This window comes from Prunus mume, linkage group LG6 (genome assembly GCF_029339155.1).
Source record: "Prunus mume cultivar Tortuosa linkage group LG6, ASM2933915v1, whole genome shotgun sequence".
Classification (NCBI taxonomy): Eukaryota; Viridiplantae; Streptophyta; class Magnoliopsida; order Rosales; family Rosaceae; genus Prunus; species Prunus mume.
Genome location: NC_142703.1, coordinates 15,948,541 through 15,971,606, shown reverse-complemented (window position 1 = coordinate 15,971,606; position 23,066 = coordinate 15,948,541). Strand labels below are relative to the sequence as shown.

The window sequence follows — 23,066 nt, the reverse complement described above, 5'->3', positions numbered from 1 at the left end:
GTAAATGGTAGAGCTTGGACTTAAACTTTTAAGCCCATAAGTAGAGCGGTCCGACCATTAAGTTAATAAATAATATATTTATAAAATAAGTTAATATTAATTATAGAAAATTAGTTAAATACTCATTCCTAAACATAGTTGTATAAAGAAACCTTATACCATTCAATATATATAAACACACCTAAAATAAACCCAAAAATAGACAACTGTCGATTTTTAGATTCAGTGTCTATGTTGGATTATGGTTTTGCCCTTTTGGTTTGAATTTTGAGAAACCAAAACTCGCAAGCTAGGATAACATGTTTGGCTGCGATGGGCTTAGAAGAATTTTGCTGGTTTAAATAAAAGAAAATATTATAAACAACTATTCCTACAAAAATAGTAAAGGCCCAATAAGAATAATTGGCCTAGTGGGCCTGTAAAATAATGACCGACTCAAAACGTCGTCGGAGTTACAAAACCCGGGAAACCGAATTTCCGTGTCCGCTCCGCGAGATAGAGATACCCTTTTAATTTTATTTTGGGCGCAGAATTTCTTCACACAGTTTTCATAGCTGCAAAGCTCCGATCTTTGCCCTAACGGTCTGATTTTGGGGTTGCCTCCCATCAGCAGCAGAACCACAAATTCGCCACCATGACTGAGGTATCGTCCGCCTGAACTTCTGTAGTTTCATTCAATTTTGATAATCACTTGCAAAAACGATAGCTCTTCTTGATTTTATTGCTTTTTGTTCTTTTATAATTTGGAAGGCTTAATTGCATTGTATGTATGAGTGTATGAATATGGGAATGCAAGAACTGACCTGGGTTCATGACTAATTAGTAAAACCCAACTACATAAGTGACAAGATGTCACCGGGCTTCTTGTTCTTGCCATGATTATAGTTATGGCTCCATTGAGACCCATTTGATGCTAATAGCAAATACTCTCTGTTGCTCATGATGCGATCCCAGCACGTTGTTGGGATTTGGGAAAGAAAGAAGGCAATTTTTGTTTTGTTTCAATTTTACAGAAGAGATAATCCCTGCTTATTTATATCCGAAGGCTTTGGAAGTTTGTTTGATTTTCACAAACATGGTGTTAGTGTAGTTTCTGACTTTCTTCTAAAAAGGACTCTCTTTTTCTCAATCTTCATTACTTTGGAAGATAGTTTTCTTCTCTTTAAATTTTGCATACAATTCGTTTTGATTTCAGTGATTTTCCTGTCTGCTGACCCGACTGATGCCTTTTACATTAGTCTTTGTAACTTTTTCTTTTTCTTTATTTGCAGTATTGGGTTAGCCAGGGCAACAAATGGTGTGACTTCTGCAAAATCTACATATCAAACAACCCTTCTAGCATTAGAAATCATGAGCTTGGTCAACGTCACAAGGATAATGTTGCTAAGAAGCTTGCTGATATGCGAAAAGAGAAAGTTGCAAAAGAGAAGGAAGAAAAAGAAGCAGAACGTGCCCTTCTGCAAATTGAAGCAGTGAGTATTCGAAGGTCATTTCGAAGTTATAAATAGCTTACAACAGTAGTGCATTTACTCCACTAATGGAGGTTCAGTTTATTATTGTAATTCTTTGATGGTAGTTCCTCTCCCATTTAATACAACAGTTAAGTTTACTCCTTGCCTTGTTCTCATCAATACTGCCACTTTGTTAGCAACCCGAGAGTAACTGTTAACTATTCAAAATTTCAAGCCTAATTATATTTACAAAAGACATTAGAATTTAGAATGGCCAATCGGAATTTAAAAAGAAATTGAGCACAGAAATTTGCCTCACTCTATCATTTTATGGATTCCAATTTATTGTTCACAATTTACAGATTTAGGTTTATTGAAAGAGAAAGTCTTCTCTCCTATGAGACACTGACATAAGCAATTTTCCCTAAATGTTTACAGAAAGCTAAGCGCAGCTATCAAAAGGATGTGGCAAGCTTTCAGGAGGCTAGAGATGCCCGGGCATTCGATGTTGAAGATGATGGTCAAGAGAGTAAGTACTGGAAATTTGCGTTTCCAGCATTATTTCAATGTTAGAGCTGCACCATACTTGCAAGCTTTGCAATAAAGCCTATATAATTACACCTCAAGCACGTTGCAGCACATTTTGTTGTTTGCACTCACTTTGGAGAACCCCATCCTAAAATTAAATTTTGACAATCTGTTGCCTTTTTTTTCCTGGTCAAGAGTGTAGTTTTTTCACCTTAGCCATATGGCTTCTAGCCCAAAAATATATTGTAGGTGGGAGTAGGGCTGTTAACTAGGTGAGAACCTTACTTACAGCTCAACTACTTGGGCGACTCATTAAGGACATTTTTTAGTCTTTTTAAGTTGAAGACAATAGAACAATCAGGCTACGTTTATAAACTTTATTCCTCACCACTCTAAGCTTGAAAAACTCTGCTGACTTAGGTTCCTTACAGCTGATGTAAGCGTCAATATGATAATGCCATAAAGCCTTTTACCAAAGAAAGCAGTCTACAATGGAGAAAGAAGAAAGGCAGACATGGTTCATTACAAAGCTAATAAGATTATCTTTTTCCCTTTCTTCTTTTTAATTCTTTTTTTCTAATGAGCGGAAACCCAAATTGCATTTTCAAATTTGGGATTTTGATCAGGAGAGGAAGACATTATGCTAGTAAGTTCTGAAAATGGGTTAGAATGAACTAGACATGTTACGAGAAATGTGTTTTCAGGTTTGATCTCTTGCCACACTTGTCTGGTTTGTTAGTTGGCCGACAATCGATGAGCAAATCAGATTCTTCCAAAAATTAAAATTCTAAAGAAGTATGCCTTTAGGGGAGGTGGTTTATGAATATTATTTGTTAGTTAATGAATGGGCCCTTTATTGCTATTTGAAGAGGCATGCCTTTTTGGTGATTGATGAGTATTTCTTATTTCAACTCCATTATTTACTTTTAAAACTGATTCAGCTCTGATTGATGACAGAATGGCAGTATAACAGTACCTCTGGTTATTACTACAATCAAAGTAACGGCTTTTACTATGATGCGAATTCAGGCTTCTACTATTCTGACGCTATAGGTATTGACTCACTGCACTTCTATTTTAATTATTGTGTTGGCTTAATAATTCTTTCAGAATATATGTTGTAGTTGGTATATTTACATGAAGAAACACAACAGGAAAATGGGTGGCACAGGAAGAGGCATATGCGAACCCGCAGTTTTTATCAAATGCTGGATATAAAGAAACCATTTTGAAAAAGCCAGGGTCAACTTCAGGGGCAGGACCAGCTACAGAAAACAAAGGTGCTGATAAATCTCAAAATGGGCCTCCACCTGGGCCAGTGGTCTCAGCTTCTTTAAACCCTATGAGATCTGTTAAAGGTGCTCGTTCGTCAGTTTCTGTTGGAAAGAGAAAGAGGCAAGAGGAGAAGCCAAGGGCTATATCCGCACAAGAAGCAGCTGCACTTAAAGCGAGGGAGGCTGCAAGGAAGAGAGTTGAAGAGAGAGAGAAACCATTACTTGGTCTTTACCGGCCGCAGTGATTTGGCCGCTCAAGCAAGTTCATATCCTTAAGGACCTTAACACAAAGGGTATGCTTTGAGTTTTTCTTCTTTCTTAATTATTCAATTATTTTAGTCTAAGTTCTAGCGTATAAGTATGCTACTGGGTATGCTGCCTTGAGTGGTTGCTTTATTGAGCTAAAATCTTTCTCCCATCCCCTTCTTTCCCTTTCTTTCCCTTGTCATTCTATTCTGTATGGTCCCCTGCATGTTCTGATTTTCATGATGAAGGGTGTGGGAATTAGGATACTGTTGATGTATTCTAGCGTGTTTATTAATTTGGTCAGTGTTTTTAAAGGTGTTTCTAATGCATGCCTCATAGGGAGGTGAGAGTCGCGAGACCTAACTGCCTGAGGGGTTTAGGTGTTCAGTGATCTGCCAGATAGGCTATCGTTATATTCCAGAGGTGTATGCCTCAGGAACAAGGCACACTATTGTAAATTACAATTGTGCAAAACCTATTTACCCCCAAATCAACCCATCCCCACCTCCACCCCTGGTGGCAATTGTCTTTTTGTCAGAAACCGTTTCGTCAGCAGTATTGTTGATTTACCTACTGTGAGAAGAATCATTGGCATACCTGCAATTTTTTTTCTCTTTTATATCCAATCACATTGCATATACATTATGTGCATGATTCTTCTAATTTTTAGTTTTAAAACTTCTCAACGTTGGTTGCACAGTTGATGTTTTTCGCCTTTTGGCACTGAGAAAAAGTTCGACCAATTTTTTTAAACAGTACAGTTATTGTAGAGAGGGAATGTAAAAGAGTAGTAATGAAATGCCAGGCTGTCATTTCATTAGATCAGCAAGTGCCATTAAAATTTCCAAGTAGGACAAGTGGATGGGAAAAGGGATGCACAGAGGCACAAAAAATTGGCTCACAAAGTCACTCTAGACATAGATGAGATAGCAAGAGGTTAAATGAGGTAACAAGCATGCAATAGTGTGTCCCAATAAATGAGGTAACAAGCACGCAAATAGTGTGTCCTATTGCTTATCAATCAATGATGGAGTTAGTGGTGTCACAATCTCATAGTCTGCAGATATTTCAGGATTGAGGGTACTGATAATTGCACAGTTTGGATTTTGGAGCCACATGTTGTGGGATGTGTGAATTTTCTAAATATCCAACTTCTTAATGTTGAAATCATTGCAGGAAATAAAATGACATACTGCATAACTTAAATGGGGAAAAATTATTTATCCATATATTGTTATTAGAAAGGAAAGCTGGTTTATGGACTTTAATTAATATATCTTGTATTTTGATGCATGTAATTGGAATTATTTTGCAGAAGTCACGAAGCCTTTTGAATACAACTACTCATTTTATGCAATGGCTGGTCCTAAGTTGTTGGTTATATGATCTCGCATTACATTTCAATTGCCAAAAATTGCTTGCTGGCATTGCAAATTTGGTGAGTAGCAGTACCTGATATGTTAATTTGTACAATTTGTTGCGAGCTTATTGAATGGTGGGTTTCATTATGAAAGATGTTAATTATTAGGTTCTTCAAATGATGGGTGTCTGAGCCTTCTTCAATGTGCAACTGCTGGACAATTAGGGTGAAAGTAATCTCATATCCCTAGTACTTCTATTTTTCTTTTACTTCCAACATATGAATATGGCCGATGCAATTCTAGTTACATTTTTCAACAAGGAGGAACGTCATCATAACAAAGAATTTATGAGCTGATATCGGCTCGCAGGTGTGTAGTGTGGTAGTTAAATGTTAGTTTTTGTTAAGCTCTTGTATGACGTTTTGTGTATAGAAATATTAATGAATGTTGTAACTGAGCATGAAATACGGATACCAAGTACATGACTACGTAGTCTTTGTTATTGAGTTCTGATGTTGAGCACATGATTTTATGAGGTTATGATGGGTACGTAGAGCACCCATTTGGTAAAGTTGGTAAAAATGCAATACTGTCAAATCTGCTGCGTTTTATGGTCTTTAACTCCGAACTCCTAAACCATATATCTCTTTTCATTTTTTTTCAGGTGCCTCTTGGAACCACATTAATATGTTGTTTATTGAAAATGCTCTATTGTTAGGCGTGCAAACCATCAATTTGAGTTATTGATAATGTGTGTTCTTGTTTGAACCTGGGGTCCAAATTGATAGTTTGGTAATACAGTTTGATCAGAGAACATCGCCTAACGTTCACATTCTTGGGATGTAAGATGTCTTAACGTTATTCAGCCCAGCTAATTCGAATATTCTGGCTTCACTTCGGGCATTTGTAAGGGAGTTTTTGTTATGTTTCCAAGTGATGCCCATTATTTCTTGGAAAGAGATGATGTTCTAGACATCTGTTTCTCAACGCCTTTACATGTCCAGAGCAGGAAGTGAATATTGTCCTAGAACCTAATGGCCAGAAAATTACCAATTTATGTTTCTCTTTCCTTGTAATTTGACTGAGGCATGAACTTTTTACGTTCAACAAAATTTCAACTCAGTTATACCACTTTTGCATCAATGTTATTGGAGCTAGAACCCGTGGACGACGGGTCTCGAGTCAATGACCCTTCCGAATGCAACGTGTGTCCATTTCTGTTTGTCCTCGCTATAAATCATGATAAATGCCAGAATGTGAACCGTCTCCCATTGTTGTTGAACGTACAACTCATTTCCCATGTCGATTCACAAACCCTTTACCACATCAAAAGATGAATAAATAAAACTCTGTACAGATACATTTCTCAACCACCAGACTCAATACGTACATGTTGAAGCAAATCGGGTTGGATTCTTTGAATTGCCTGAGAGAGAGAGACAGCCATTTAATATATGAAGGAATTTAGGGTTCCAACTACCACTTTGCCGTTCGCACGTGGTGTTTTATTTTCTCTGTGTGACTTGGTCGTCCCTGTGACTTGTAAAAAGGTCATAGATTTCGGCCAAGAATACAAAGACTAAAAACACGAGGGCAATGAAAATAATAATAAGTTAATAAATACTAAACCTATTGAGGGGTTTTGAGGACTTTAAGTCAACAAGGTGGTTCGAAGCCCGTGTTGGGCTTTCTTTGGACATCTGGGGCTTCTGGTTCGTAGTACATACACAAACTGTCAGATCAAACGGGGGGTTAGAGCTTGACACTTCACAATCACAACTCCTTTTTAACGTGTCTGGCTTTCGTTGGACCTCAAGGTTTTCTTATATTTGGCTATACTCGATCAATAAAACATTGACACGTTGTGTTTTAACATTATTGGTCGATGATAGCAATACAATACTATCTTTGTTACAAGAAAGGTTTTTTCGCATCTTTAGGGCATCAACTTGTCTCTATATAAGGAAGCTTAAATACAAACAAAACCAAAACCTAGACCTCTAACTATCTAGGGATGTAATTTCTCATAAGTAGGTTAGGCCAATTATTTATGACTGTAAGTTTGTTTATTTACATTCGAATTCGAATTTTCCTCTCTTTAAATCAAATAAATTAAAACTAATTTAGACTATTGTTTGTATTAAAATATATATATATATATATACACCCAATCACATTTTATCAGTTTAATAAGCTAAACATTTTTGTTACATGCTGATTACTTTTTTAATTTCGTTTTCTATATAATATAAAGGACTAAACCAACAGAGAGGAGGTGGCTTCTTTTTCTCTACTTCATTCACAAAGTAACTTTTGACTCTTTTCAACTTTTTTCAATACTTTATGCTTCATTCCAAATGCTTTTTACTCGACCACAGCCATGCTCACTCACTCACTCTTGGAATTTGAATATAATATATTTCTTCTTTCTACGAAGAAAAAATTCAACAGAGTCCAAACCCTGTGTCCTTTTTTTCCAAGTTATAATATATCAAAATATATATATATAAAGAAGCACGGGTTAGACACGAAAACCATATATGAGTAAATAAAACAAAGAGTTCCTCTCTTTTTTACCAAAGATGTCGTGCCCCATCTTACCAATTCCAAGTATGACGAAGCAGAAACGGAAAATTTCATTCATAACTATAATTATTGGCGACAATAATGCAGTGCGGCCATGGATGATAAACAAAAATTGTCACCAACCAACCACCATGTATACTTGGTACCTTCAAGATCATCATATCATGATCTAGATATTTATCACTTTTGTCATCATCAACAGATATAATATGAGACAATCTCTTAATCTTTTTCTGGGTGTAAAGATTAGGGTATAATGTACATGAAGCATCATCCCATTATCGCATCAACCCCATGCTCCTCCTTTTCCTCACTTTTTCTTTCACTCTGCAAACCAAAGTAACCATAATTATAGGATTTTATGTGGGTCTCCCTTCGTAATAGACAAAACTATTCTTTCAATAAAGCTAGGTTATGCATGCATGGCTTGTTGCCCTTCTTTAACCAACAAGAGCATTGGGAATCTATAAAAAGCAGAGTTCTACAATGAAGAACGATATAGATAGTTACTCACGCGCGCATTATATCAATGGTCTAAACTTGAGACTTTTTCATAAAATGCTTAATGGCTCTTGTTTACATTGCACACCTCATCCAATGTGTATCCTCTTTGACTTATAATTAGGTGATGCATAGTTGATAGAGACATTAGCTAGCTTAGAGTTCGTTTGATAAAGTTTTTATCTTTTCTTTTCCTTTTTCTATTATTAAATTGAGAGAGAAAAGAGGTGGGCAAGGGAGGAAGGAGAAGAGATAGAACGATTTTCTTAAATAGAAATTAGAAATCAATTCCAATGATCATAATTGTTTCATCTAATTCTTGATTCCAATATAGTAAAGGGTGAATGAGTAACCATTAGGATGTGAGCCAATACTATATTGTATTATATTCTAATATTCCTCCTCAACCCTCATGTAGGATTGGTCTTCAAATATATAAATTGTGCCTAATACTATAATATGCAGAAAGAAAAAAAATTGTTAATTAGTGCAGGGATCTTGTGGAGTTGCATCACTACAAGTGATCACTTGTACTGCATTATAGGGTTTTTTTAATAAAGAATTTATAGTTTTTTCCCAATAAAAGATGACAGCCGGAATTTGAACTTCCTTTTCTAACATTAGAAAGAACAGTACCATTAAACTATAACCTTTTCTAATATTAGAAAGAACAGTGCCATTAAACTATAAGTTAGTCGACAAGATTCTCATAACCTTAACTTTTGATTGTAATTAAGTTTGTTAATTTATCAATATTCTTATAAATTTAAAATATATGAGTCTAACAATTAGAACCTTTCTAAGGAAAAAGTAGCCAAAATTACGTGCTGAAATATAAAATTCTTACACAAGTGATCATATTTTCTCATTGTTTGAAACTTCAAGTACAGTAGTACACTAGTGACACCTAATTCATTTTGTTGGATTGCTTAGGCAAAGCACATGCATGGGCCTAACACATTAAACATGGAACCCCCCTTGTTCATCATTGCAGGTTGTGTGGTGATTACGAATTTATGGTTGAAATTCGACAGGAATATCGAAAAGGAAAAGGATTTTTTATGTCCCAGTTTTGTTTTATTTTTAAATAATTGAATGATTCTCCACCTTTTGCTTGATTATTGGTGGCAAAACCGAATTAGACAACTTTACACTGTAAAACATTACTGCTATAATGATTACACATCCCAACAATGATTACGGTGTGGAAAATCTTTTTCTTTGATCTACCCATGTGTCTGTGTGCTGCTGATATCCATCCACCGTCCTTCTTCATCTATTTTCTTATGTAAGTTTATTACTAAATAGAAGATTGGGATTTACCACATTGTCCTATCATTTGCCAATGTTACTAGCTTATAAGTGAAGGGACACTGCTTGACTCATTCCTGCAAGGAGATATTCCTCATTTATATGAATCATAGTTTGGCGCATAAGTAAAAAGAAAAATTTATGCACACATGTAACATTGCTATTGGCAGGAATGTAAGAGCTCCTACTAACATGATAAGGAGGGAAGTGTTTTCCTAAATAAAGAAGGGTTAGTCAAATTTATATAATATTGTTCCGTCTTTTAACTTAGGATTATGATATTGGGAAGTGAAATATCACGAGACTAAGAGTTAGCAATTAATGGTTTATTACGAAGGTAAATGTTTATATAAATCTTAAGGAACTACTCCTTATATATAAATCTTAGGAATGGCGTTTCCTATTTTAATTTTGTGTTGTTCTGCAAGAGGAAAATTAGGTGGTTTTCATGCATCATGCGTTCAAATAGAAAGTGAAAGGGCATGGACAATGAAAAAAGGAAAGTGGGATGGTGACATCTTTAGTTTCTGTTTTCTTCTTTTTCCTTCCCTTTAATTCAAACTAGACAAATACTCTTCAATAACGTTAGATGTGCTCTTTCCTATATCATATATGTCGGTAAATCATTCATTGCCATTCCAAGAGCTCTCATAAGATATATTTTTTTGTAACTGAAAAAACAGATATATTATCTATGAATGAACTCAAATGTAATTTGACATGATTAAGGAGAGGAGAGAAAAAAAAATTAGTTTCATAATTGGTCCCAACCAAACACAAAACGTTGCTTGTAATTTAATCTCTTGTATATATATGTTTCATACTATTCGATTTCATTTCTTGTGATAGAGACACCACACACATGCCCCAACAATCAAATAATCCAACCAAGATCATCAAGTTGATCATCAACCATATGAGCAAAACTCAAACATCCGCATCCCACAACAAAGAAATTTGAACAGAAAAAAATTATATCTACGGCTACAGATCGAGTCATGGTCTGCACCCTCCGCCACGTGTCAAAGACCCAAAAGCCCCTCTGGAAATCTCATGCAACCCGGGGTTGAACCCCAAGCAACCCAAGAGGCCATGCTTGTACGGCAAGAAGGTCTTCCTCCTCATCTCCTCCGTAACCGCCCGGTTCGCGGTGTAATGCAACTCGTGAGGCGAAATCGGCCCTCTCCTCCTCGAGCTCACTGACCCCACGCTGTCGGTGGACCGAAAACTCGAGTTCTTCACATCCTCCGCAATATTACTGCTACTTTTCTTGGGGGACAGCATCGCGTACTTTCTCAACGGGTCTTTTCCAGTTGTGGCTCGGCCTTCTGATGCGCTTCGAAACAACAAAAGATCTTTCAATTTCCACTTTCTACTTACTTTCGATGAAGAGAACGAGATCGCTGACAAAAATGAAGAATATGCTGAAGATGTGGAGGCCTTGTTGGAGTTGGTTGTTGATGAAGAAGCTGTCTTGTCTTCTTCGATGTCGAACATGACGTCCGACACGCGCAGGGGAGACAAAGATCTGGTTCCCTTTTTACGCACGGAAGGAGATCTTTCTCTCCCCCGCCTTTCTTCTTGATTTCCATATTCATACTCGTTCTTTCGGGTCTCATTCATTGCGGCAGCGAAAGGATCATCATGAGCCTGATGGTCCTTTCGGTGATGCCGCGGGGATAGTACTCCCTGAACCAATTTCTTTCCTTGGGAAAGTCTCGACGCTCTTGGAGACGGTGACCTCGGGGAAAAACCGGAGGGACCTGGCTCATCAGCTCCATTGCTCCCAACTTGTAAGCGAGGAGGGGGTTTCAGAGGCCTGATCTTGCCGCCGTCGAAGAGCTCGTCTGCTGGCAAGGAAGCCTTCTCCAACTGCCCACTAAAATCAAACTCAAAATCCTCCTCCAGATGATGACTATGATCACCATTAATGGTAGCTCTGGACTTGGGAATTCCGGGCTTCTCTTCCCACTTGAAAGGGATCGAGGAGGCTGAAAGTCTTGGACCGTTTTCGCCGGAGAGGTCGTTGAAGTGGCTGTAGAAGGAAGAGGCCCGGGTGGGGCTGGTGGGTGCGCTGAAGAAATAGTTGCCAAATCGAGTGGGGCTTGAAGGAGCAGTCATGTAGGGGGAGGAGCAGGCGCTGCTGTCGAAGTTGAAGTCCACAGGGGGCACTGGGTGAGCCACTTGTATCTCCATGACTGGTTGAGCTGAAGAGCTTAAGCTCTGGTTTTTGGGGGTTGGGGATTTAAGGTTAGAGAAACAGTGAGAGAGTATTGAGATATATAGGAGGTTTTAGAGAAAGAAAGAGGAGAGAGGATGAGAGGAAAGGGAGGGGAAAGAGGATAGTGGGAGAAGATTGACTAAATGACTAGAGTTGAGTCTAGAGAGAAGATTGGTCATAGACGCCAACTTTATATTTAAATCAACTCGCTCTTCCATCTGTAGCATTTATTATTCTATTTTCTCTGGTCCATCTCCGTGTGTGGGTGGTTTTGCCTTGCTTGGTTTGTTTTCCCACTCATTTAGTACTCTCTCTCTCTCTCTCTCTCTCTCTCTCTCTCTCACTGTGTTGGATTTAACTAACTTTTGTTTCCGATTTAGAAAAAGGAAAGAAAAATCGATGTCAATAAATAAAAGGAAATATGTTGTTTGGAATTGAGCATCAACTTACAATACTTGGGATATTGTGGATATTTTGTAATACGAATAAAATATCAATAATGTATTAGGTATTGTAAATTGATATTTTATACTAACCAAATACTTTTATCAATGAAATTGTTAATATTTAGCGCACATTAAGATTGTTTAGTTTAGACCATGATAAGTGGCAAATAGCGTAACAATCAGAAAGTGTTGAGTTCTTTAAAAAAATTAGGATATTTTTTTTTTCACAATATTTAATTTATGTGATACGAACAGATCACATGAAGTGAAGTATACGTATGATTTTCGTGAAATAGATTATGTAACTAATTCGATGGTTTCTATAGACAATTCCATTAAAACAACTGGAATATGCTCATTTTATATGCCTTTTTAATGATTTCAGTATGGTCATTGTAGATATGTTTTGTTGGCATAATTTGTGACTTTCCTTGCACACTATGAATTCTCATATTAATTGTAATTGATTTCCTTTTATTTCTGATTTCCTATTGTGAATAGAATTAGTAGTTATTACTTTCATTGGCCTACAATGCTTTCTTGTATTATAAACATGATGTAGTATAAGAAGAAAAATATATAGAATATTCCCACAAACAATATTCTCTCATATTTTAGTATGTTTGTCTTCTCTTTACGCATTTTTTGAGTTAGAAAGAAGTCATCTCTAAAAACTAAATCTGTGTCTTAGCAGGCCAGAGGTTTTGAGAACGATAAGTTGTCAGCATACATTATCCTACAAAGAAATGTGATTATTAATTTAGTGCATGCATAAGGGCGGCCAATTACGTGGCCTCTTGTTTTTGGATCATTTCGTTGAAGGTCTTTAGGAAGCTTTAAAGGGCATGTTGCTTATAAAATTGACAGATGACGGTGATTTTTGAGAAGGTCAGCCACATACATTGCCCTCAGCTGAGATCATAATATTGACAGAGAGATGAGAGATGGCGTTGAGTATTGGACTTAGTGGCAAATAAGGTTTAATCTGGGGCAGATTGCTTGTTTTGGCATGAAAAAAAAACTATGTAATTTTGGGGTAGCCAACTTCGTAACTTAGGCACCACATTCATTGTCATTAGGCAAAACTCTTAAGCTGACAAGTAAACAAGTCCTATAGCTAGTATATTTTTTATAATTTGCAAAATGTCAAAAGAATGCGTATTCACAACAAACCAACTATCTTGCAAGTATGGTATAACTCAGTTGGTTGAGCTCTTTCACCTCCACCCACATGAACAAAAGTTCGAAACCTCCAAACGTCCCCCCTCCCTCAATCGCTCATCTTATCAAATTATATTATAAAATAAAATCATATTTTCAAATTAAAAGGATATTAATAATGTTACTCTCTATTGAGCAAATAAATTTTCAATACAATTTTTTTAAGAATAAAATGTAAATTCAATTAGTACTAGATTATAATATTTCTATCAAATTTTGGTACCATTATGTTTTATTTCCAATTTATAATTTTTCACGTAGCCTTTTACGTTTGTAGATTTTGGGTAGATTAGAGGAGATGTCCTTTTTTCGAACAAGATTTCCCCACTAGGGGTAAAGATGTTGACTTTTTCGACCTCCTTCTCCGGTGCTTGGATTATTCACTTAGATTTTCGACCATTTTGCATCAAATCAACAAAACATGTCGGGGCACACATTTATATGATGAAATTTTTTTAATTAAAAAAAACTCGAAATTCATATTAATAAGTGAATTTCTTACGCACATAGATTGCCCTATCCCAAAAAATATATATATACATATAAGTTTAATAGATTTGGCACAATAATTACTTGTGAAATATTTATCCAGTGAAATAATATTTTCACTTCCAACTAGTTGCCAATTGGCAATCAGTGATGGGATCGGATGCTGTCACAATCACATTAACATGATAGGATTTTATCCGTTTTGACATGCGTATAAGGTGGGATTATTTATTCACGCCAACCGTCCAAATAAAATATACAAACCTCAACGCCTTGTTAAGAAAAGAAAAAAAAAACATTCTTTATTGTTAGATTATCTTGAAATAGTTGATAAACACGAATAATTTTTTAAATTCTAATTATACGTATAATAAGATAAATAAAGTATATAGATTATTGTCGGCCGTGAATATAAGTAGATTTCAAAATACATCAACGATCCTATATGAGCCGCTATAGCATAACTCTATATAATAATCATATAATTTTCACTTGTAGCACACACGTTTTAACAACCTCATCATCTAGAACATAAGAATACATCAAATACGATGGCTACGATTACATCACTGCTTTGTATTGTAAGCATAAAATCCATAATAGTTGCTTGCTTGCAGAAGTTGAAGATTTTGCAATGCCAATTGTTATGTCATAGTCAATAGGCTCATCATCACGGACAAGGATTTACAAGCACCCATTGGGAAGAGTGTTAAAAAAAAAAAACACTCTAACGTTCGCAATGCCACTGCCTCTTGTTTATTTTGATATTTGAAAATCGCTCTCAATGACATGTGGGTTGTGCCCAAAGTCTTAAACACTCTTTTGTCCTATTAAGGATTAGCCCATCTAGTCCACTAGGGGCTAAAAGAAATATAAGATTATTGTTAATTATCTCTTGTACTTCTTTGCATTTGCATGTTGAGATCGGTTGTCTACATATTGAACTAGTTTACAATATGATACCACATATAAATTTGTAATCTAACAGAAGTCATCCAATTTGACCAAGGACATATATATATATAGTTATTTTTTTAATTTGGATGTCCGCACGTTATTATCATGCTGATTCTATTCTAAGCAGTCATGAAAGCCAAAGAGAGATAATACAAAATACATGACGTCAAAGATAATAATGTCTGAATGTCCATATAATAGAATTCTATATATATAAGCGAGAAAATTCATTTAAGGCATGTCAATGCACCTCCACCAATTAAATTATATTAAATGTGTGTATATATATATATATATATATAGTCAATGATTAATCTTTGATATTTGGTTTGTTTTCCTACTCATTTAGTACCCTTCTCTTTTCTCTCTCTCTCTCTAAAAAATTGTTTCTGAACAAGAAAAAGAAAAAGAAAAAGAAAATTGATGCCGATAAATAAAAGGAAAATGTTGTTTGGAATTGAGCACCAATTTACATAACGTGGGATTGTGGATATTTTGCAATGTGCTGTTATATTTTGTAACACAAACACAATACTGAAAAATATCAATAATGTATTGTGTATTGTGAGTTGATATTTTGTACCAGCCAGCCAATTACTTTTGTCAATGAAATTGTGTTTAGACCTAGATTATTTTGACCCTTGGGTGGGCCCAGTTTTAAAACAGAAGGAGTGGGGCCTTCAGGAGTATTTAAAAATGAGTTTTACTAAAACATCCAAATGGGGGCTGAAATTATATAAAAAACTCAACACCAAAAACATTTTATAAACACACCCAAAACCCATCATTACACACACTCAAAACCCATTTATAAACACACACAAAAAATATACAATTGTTGATTTTGAGTGTGTTTCTATGTTTAAATAGTGTTTGAGTTTTTTTATAAGTATATGTCTAGAATTGGTTTATTTATAAATTTGTATATTTAAAATTAGTGGATTAGGCCTAGTCTGTGTCATGCGGAGGAGCAGGCCCAGTTACATAAAGGTTTAAAGAATTGGCCCACACATAACAGGAGGATGAAGACATTGCCCAAGGTGCTACTGACACTTCAAAAAAGGCGCTGATCGAGCAAGCATCATTACCAATTACGTTATACTTAAGGGGGTGTATTCAATTAGGATTCTAGAGCGTTTAAAAAGATTTTGTTTAAGTGCTAGATTTCATAGAACTTGATGGAACTTTAGATTTCGTATAAAACTTGATAGACTTTCAGAATACTTTTATATAATTTTGTAATAAACTTTCTTAAGATTTGTATGATTTTTATTCCAGGCTTCTCTAATTTCTTTAACATAATTTTTTTTTTAAACGAATGCTAAGAGCCAACTAATTAGTCACACCTACAACTAATTAGTCATTAATAGCCAACTGGTAATCTCGATAATATTGACAACCACATGAATAGTATTCAGCAAAGAAGGTAAGAAAATGAGATATGCATACAAAAATTCAACTTCGTCCTCCAAAAGATAAGCAGGCGTGCATGAATGCCACAACAAAACAATCGATCCTCAATGAATTTAAATATAAAACATTATGCACTGATGTTGAGATGTTCTGATACTTGATTTGTACCAAGATGACACTGGTGTTAGTTGAACAACATGAAATAAAAAGCCAATTTCATAACATCTTTTCCTTGAACAACATGAAATAAATTTTTTTTTTAAAAATTATGTTTAACGAAAAGCAACATTTATAAGAAATATAGTGACAAATGTATTACAAATTTGAAAGAAAAGTTTAAGGAAAATATTTAACTTTCATTCATTATCCTTGATTCTCATAGTTTTTATTGTGCCCAGCATCTCTCCACATATCCAAAGCTATACCAACTCTTCATTCATTAGCATTCTGTCGTTGTTTTTCTTGTGTTTAGAAAACTAGTTTAGAATCCCCTTCATTAGCCGGTAACAATGAGTGGCCTGAAAGGGTAATGATGATGAAGAATGTCCGAGTGGTGGATCTTGGTGTGGTGGTTCATTATGATTTGGTATAAAAAGCCTGACTTTCATCATCAAAAACAAAATCTTCTATTCCAACATGTCTATCTTCCACCCTAAATGTTCTTGCATCAGTATCATCACCCAATCCTAATGAGTTTCTTCCAATAGTTGCACTAGTATCATCACCCAACCCTAAAAGTTCTTCATAATGAGTTTGTTCGATCCCTATCGCGTTAAATGGAAGACAAAACTAAGTTATGCTGGGAAGCTTGGTTGACCAGTTCATTGGTTGGGTGTTACTGTTGCAATACATAAGTCAAGCTTGGCGTGGGTCCATATCGGCTAGTTTAGTGGCCCGGCATGAGCCCAATTTAGTTTGATGTGAGTTAGGGCCGTAGACTCGGACCCCGTTTGACGCATCTATATGTACTTCTATCTTGGAATACACATCTTATCCCTAACTAGTAAATTTTTTATTAGTTTAGATTTTTTTTTTTTTAAAAAAAGAAAGGATTTGAAATGAATTTCCAAATTTACCTATGAACTTAAAAGAAACCTTGATTGAATTAACGAAAAGGACCACTAGTGCAACGCCAAACATAATTAAAATATTTGTAAGAAAATAGTGACTCCTTTAATATTAATATTAATATTAATTATTATTGTATTTAATATTTATAAAAGTAAACTAGTATAATAATGATTGCATTTAACATACTTATAAAAGTAAATTAATAGTAATTATAGTTACATTTAATTCATCATGATTGCATTTAATTTATTATCAGAGGCTGATGCGATAGGGACATATAATAAGCTCATTGGCCCGCTAATGAGCTCGTAAGTTCTTGTACTCGGTGGGGCTTAAGCTTAGCCTATTCAAGATAGGACGGGCCTGGCCTAGTTCAACTCTCAGGGCCCAAAAAGCTCATGATTGGTTAAGGTCTGAACTAGCCAACCTATCTCAAGGATTTTCCAGGCCTATTCTATGGTATGCTTTACACCTTTGTATTCTTCGTCCCGATTAATTGAGTTTTAAGTTCTTGTAACCATAATTGTTAGATTACAATAGTTTTGTCCCATATTATATTCCAACATGGGGAAGACCCAACGTCGTAGCTTTTACATTCTTCAACCTTCTGACTGACATGAAGGCCCTTGGATCTTCGACCATGGAAACTAATCAACCAGTCATCAAATAAGTGAGAAGGCCATCCCACCGACAATGAACAAAACTCAACTGCAAAAGCCATAGTTTTGTGGGCTATTGATTCCCATTGAAAGAAAATGAGTGATTGGTTCCTTCAATTTTCATTGCCGGAAAATTCCTTCCTCTAACTCGGACGACGACAACTCGTCTCAACTCGCAGCCATCAACTCGCTTCACCGCGCCGTTCTCTACCCGCCCAACTCGCTCCTCGTTACTCACTCCGCCACTTTTCTCGCAGCTTCTCTCCGACAAGTAAAGCCTCCTCAATTTCACTTTCATTTCCTCTTTCTTTAGAATTGTAATTTGTTTTTTTTCCCTTCGCATTGTTTAGACAAATCCTGCTTGTTGTGTTTGGTTTCTATGGTTGTAAGGAAATTTGGGTGGTTGGAATGGATTGGGGATTTATGGAAGTGTTCGAATCTTTTGGCAGAAATATTTTGTGAAAGGTTTTCCACAATTTACGCCCTTGCATTTGTTATTTTATTTCGAAGTTTGGAACTGGACAATACTACCGAACCAATGGGAACTGGAAGAATGACCTCCTTTCAAGTTCATGGAGTTTTAAAAACTAATCTCCAATTATTATCCTTGCAAAAGTTTGGCCTTCTCCCATTATCTGTGCAGAAAATATTGCAATTTGATGCTCCAATATCTCAGCTGCGTTTGCATCCTAATCACCTTGTAACTGGCAGTTCGGCTGCCACTTATATTTTCTTTCTTCAACAAGTACTGACATCATGTAAGTATGATAGGGTCTTCTGGTGCTCATTTTGTGAACAATGCGGTTACTATTCAATTTCGTTGAGGCACTGAAGAAAAATGTATATAATGCATATGAGGGATCTGCTATTTTACTGTCTGCTACTCATTCTAGTTCCTTACTATTTCGAGCCAACAATAAAGTTTGTGAGGAGTGATTTTCTCGTATATGTAAGCTAATGATGAATTCTGGATTAGCTCTACAATGCCATGATGCTACAATTCAGTATTGTGCTCTGCGTTTACAGGAGCTCAGGAATCTTGTGGCTTCAGCTTTGAATGCAAAGTCTAGGTCACAAGTAACTGAGAACCTCCATAATATCAGGGGCAGATTTTTGGCAGACATCTTGAGGGTTTTACGGCACATGGCATTGACTCTGTGTAAGACTCACGAATCAGAGGCTTGACTTGGCCTGGAAAAATGGGTTTCAATGACACTCTCTCCCTTTCTTGTGGAGGGAAACCAGTCCCTCAGTAACAGTAGGACGTTGGGACCCTTTACTTGGGTCACTGGCTTGTATATCAGGCAGAAGGTAAATAGGAAAGGCTGCTGTGCACTTTATTCACTTGCTACAGACTGAGGAGTTGTTGAGTTCCTTGGGTTCTGATGGTGTACAGCTTGTCATTGCACGCATCATTGAGTGTTATACTTCTGTTTGTGATTGGTAGAATCCTGGTTATCAGAGTTGCAAACACTTCATGCTAAGCATGCTGGGAAGAGTTATTGTGGTGCTCTGACAACAACGGGTAATGAAATTAATGCAATTCATTCCTTGGCATGGTATGATGAGCGTGAATTTCAGGCAGCATGGGCATGCCTTGGTTTGACACCTAAAAGTAGCAGTGAGGTCACACTTGATCCGAAATTGGCCTTGCAAAGAAGCGAGCAGATGCTTTTACAACCCCTGCTTCTTCAGAATGAGGGAAAGGAAAATAAGATGCCACATGAATTAAAGAAGGCCAAGTCAATGCTGGAGGAAACATTGTCTATTTCGCCACTTGATAGGTTTAGAAGAAGCAGCAGCATATGCTATGCAGTTGCACTGCATCATTGCATATGAAGAATTTTACAAGATTAAAGGCAACCAAGATAAACCACGGCAACTTCAGTCAATATTAAGTTCATATGTCTGACTTATGCGTCCACAAATGGGTAGAGTCCTTCAAGATTGTAACACTTGGTTAAAAGTTCTGCTAGTTTATCAAACCATTTCCCCAATTTCTCCTGCTACTCTAAAGCTTTCTATGAATTTGTTGAGCTTGACCTGCAAACAACGAAAACCTACTGTTGGCAAACCTCTGAACTATCTCAAAGATCACACATTGAGATGCTCTGGGGAAAGCCACCGTGACTTTCTCACCTCAAATTGCAGTATGAGGGCATCCTGCTAATGCATGCTGAAAACAAGTTTGAAGACGCTATGACGAACCTTTGGTCTTTTGTGTGTCCTTTGCAGGTTTTCTTCTCCGTCTATAGTTTCTGATGCTGAAAATAGTATTCTGAAGGCCAAGGCATGCTTGAAACTCTCAAATTGGCTTAAACAGAACTATTCAGAATTGAGGCTAGATGACGTTGTTCTTAATATGCGGTCAGACTTTGCGATGGCTGATTCCTCTTCTCCTGGAAGAGGTAGACCCTCATTTGGCGATGAGAGCTTAAGTTCTAAACCACCTTTGGGACCTATCATTGAGGAAATTGTGGGCACAGCTACAAAATTGTCTAATTATCTCTGCTCAATTTTGGGGAAAATCCTGGATTTCTTATGCCTCTTGGTGTTTTAGTATGGCCCGGGACTCTCTCTTAACCCCAAATGAAAATACCCTTCACTCATGCTCCTTTTTACCCATCCTTGTTCATGAAGTTCTGCCTAAGAGATTCAAGCTAACTGAAGATGAGATCATAAAAGTTGAATATTTGATTTTACAGCTTGTCCAGAATAAGGATGACGATGGTTGTAGAGCTGAACTGGGAGAGTCGAACTACTCTCTTGATTCTGCTGAACTGAGAAATGCAACCCTGTGATGGCTTTGGTGCAGCAAGTAGTGAATATTATTGAAGCTGTTTCTGGGGCACCTGGTGCAGAAGATTGCAGTGACAATTGCCTTTCTGCTACTCTAGCTTCTCAGTTGAAGATCTGCTTTCTTTGTGCAAATTTTGGCCTAAATGAAACTGACATAATTTCTGTAGTTGATCATTTGGTTGCTGTTTGGTGGTCTTTGAGGAGGAGAAGAGTGTCACACTTTGGGCATACAACTCATGGCTTTATAAAGTATATTTTGTATTCATCTGCAAAAATTTGCAATCATGGCTTGGCTGACTCTGATTTTGAGCCTATGACGCAAAAAGCTGGCATCTATATTCTGAGGGCTACATTGTATGTCCTACATATTCTTCTCATATATGGAGCAGAGTTGAAATATATGCTTGAACCTGCTCTTTCAACAAATCTTTTGTCACCAACCATGGCAGGTAAGGGGCTCTTCCTTGGTTTGTTTCCTATGTGTTATTTTTATTTTTATTATTTATTGTTTAGTGTGGCTGACTTGATTTCATTCTGATTATAATGTTCATTTCTAGGAAGTAACTCCCGAATTGTTTGCTCGGTTAAGTTCTCATCCCGAGCAAGTGGTTCGGAAGCAGTTGGAGGGCTCACTAATGATGCTGGCCAAGCAATCTCCTTGGTCCGTTGTCTACCCATCACTAGTTGATGTGGATGCTCATGAAGAGAAGCCTTAAGAGGAGCTTCCACACATTTGGTTGTTTGGTAAGGAAATTTCTTTCATTATTTTTATTATTAATTTTTTTTTTTCAGGATGTTGTGCATTTAGTGCAATAAAATTAGACTCAAACAGAATTGACGGAAAGGACAAGCGGTGTAACGCGAGATCTACTTGGTGGGAGGATGTAGCTATTTTTGGAGATTAGGGACGAATCTGTAACTTGGGGTATAATTCAAGGACTGTTGCTACATTTGAGTCATATATTTATGACTGGGATCACATATGATGTAGTATGACAAGGATTGTTTTCAGTCTATAATGATGTTGAATTCTATGATTTTCTACTTTTTTCTTTTGTTGTACTCTGTAAGTGGTTTCATGTCTTGAACAAATTATTTCCATACATCAGTTTTCAACATTGAACTATTTATAGCGTGAAGTTGCTTATGGACAACCATTTTATAACAGTAGCTTATTTTGCTTCTACATTTCATCTGAATTATTTTGTTTTAAGTTCTAGAGATGATAACCCAAGGCTGGGTTTGAGGTTCCTATTAGATATATTTAGCCTTTGCTTCTTTTACATTACGTTTGGTAATGGAAGATAATAGATTCGAGAGAAAATAGGAGATATTTACTTTCCCTTATGTTTGATGTTTGAATAGGTAGAAGAGAATCAGAGAGATTTTAAATAGACATTTTTGAAAAACCAAGCAACACACAAATCTCATATTCTTTCCAAAGCTCTCTCTCTCTCTCTCTCTCTCTCAATGATCAGCCCAGTTAATTCAGTTGTCTGATGCTTTTTAATTTTTATCCACTATAGAATGTTTTTCTTGCACCTTGTTTATGTGGAAAGCTTCGTTTGGAGTTTTCTTACATGTCTTTGGCATATTTCTGTTTTTGCTGTGACATTCCCCACATATAGATGGATGCTTATACCAGCAGACCAACTTTGTGCAGTTTCTCTAGGAACACACTTTCACTAACACCTTACTAACCAAAATCATTTTTCTTGTTTCTTCTCCCCTTATTTGAAAAGAATTGAAAAGAAATAGAATCTGAAGAAATAGATTCTGTTTTGGCTTTAGGATCTAGAAAGTAGTTTCAGTTTTCTCTGTTTTCTTTAATGCCCATGATAATTGAGGGAATTTCCAGTAGGCAGACTCTTGGATTATTGAGGCCCCAAAGTACCAGGTGAAGTACTTGGTGACCAAAACATGAATAGCAAATAGGCTGACGCTTGTTTTGAAGGGTTGCTTTCTGTCCATCCATCTCCACAATGCATGAAAGCAGCAGCAACACAAAGATGAGAGGAAACATTCATTTTATGCTGTCGTCCGATGCATAAAGTTGGCTCTCGCTCCACACCTGCGGCCGAGGAAACTCGCATATTGATCGGTAACTTAATGTTTTACTGACAGATTAACCGTACATACGAACAAAATTAACTGTCTAATGAGAAGTTAATGCTTTTCAAATATCCTTTATCTTGAATGTATCTAACATACACAGAATGAGTGAATAATAAGAAGGCACCAAGTGAGGCCAACCCTTGTTTCTTCTTTTGGTGCAACCATGGCATGAGTTTTTACCACCAAAAGGCGAACCTTCAAAAGATGTTTCGAATATAAAATCTCATTCGCATACATGATGTTCCAAGCCTCAAAATTTTTGGGACCTCGACCCTGATTATAAACTGATAATGTACTGAACAATTGGGAGATTCACTATTATACCTAATATAGGGGATCAAATTATAAAAAAATTCTATATAAAATGGACTTTAGAAACACATTCAAAGCTCATGTATAATATAACAAAAAGACTTT

The 23,066-nt window shown here is 36.4% G+C and overlaps 2 protein-coding genes and 1 long non-coding RNA gene across 9 annotated transcripts; 2 read left to right on the top strand and 1 right to left on the bottom strand.

The window, feature by feature from the left end:
• The first annotated feature begins 483 nt into the window (after nt 1-483).
• On the top strand, nt 484-6,001 carry LOC148916246 (zinc finger protein ZOP1-like). 6 transcript variants are annotated; one of them, XR_016127980.1, is made up of 8 exons: nt 484-643; nt 1,272-1,472; nt 1,890-1,980; nt 2,937-3,032; nt 3,134-3,546; nt 4,815-4,937; nt 5,028-5,091; nt 5,525-6,001. XR_016127980.1 is itself a non-coding variant. In XM_089054726.1 (6 exons), exons 1-5 carry the CDS (start codon nt 635-637, stop codon nt 3,496-3,498), a joined length of 762 nt encoding a protein of 253 aa, XP_088910852.1. In that variant the 5' UTR covers nt 484-634; the 3' UTR covers nt 3,499-3,546; nt 4,815-5,325. The 6 variants fall into 6 exon arrangements, 1 of the variants encoding a protein (XP_088910852.1); XR_016127981.1 differs by lacking the exon at nt 5,028-5,091; XR_016127979.1 differs by having other exon boundaries at nt 4,815-5,091.
• A 4,041-nt stretch (nt 6,002-10,042) lies between these two features.
• LOC148916245 (uncharacterized) lies at nt 10,043-11,746 on the bottom strand. Its single transcript, XM_089055365.1, has one exon. The coding sequence runs from the start codon at nt 11,452-11,454 to the stop codon at nt 10,255-10,257; it is 1,200 nt and encodes a 399-aa protein (XP_088911491.1). The 5' UTR covers nt 11,455-11,746; the 3' UTR covers nt 10,043-10,254.
• A 5,891-nt stretch (nt 11,747-17,637) lies between these two features.
• Nucleotides 17,638-21,657, top strand: LOC148916244 (uncharacterized). 2 transcript variants are annotated; one of them, XR_016127631.1, is made up of 3 exons: nt 17,638-18,006; nt 18,185-20,983; nt 21,092-21,657. It is a non-coding gene; the product is annotated as an uncharacterized LOC148916244 (long non-coding RNA). The 2 variants fall into 2 exon arrangements; XR_016127630.1 differs by having other exon boundaries at nt 17,638-20,983; nt 21,092-21,600.
• Nucleotides 21,658-23,066: the final 1,409 nt, after the last annotated feature.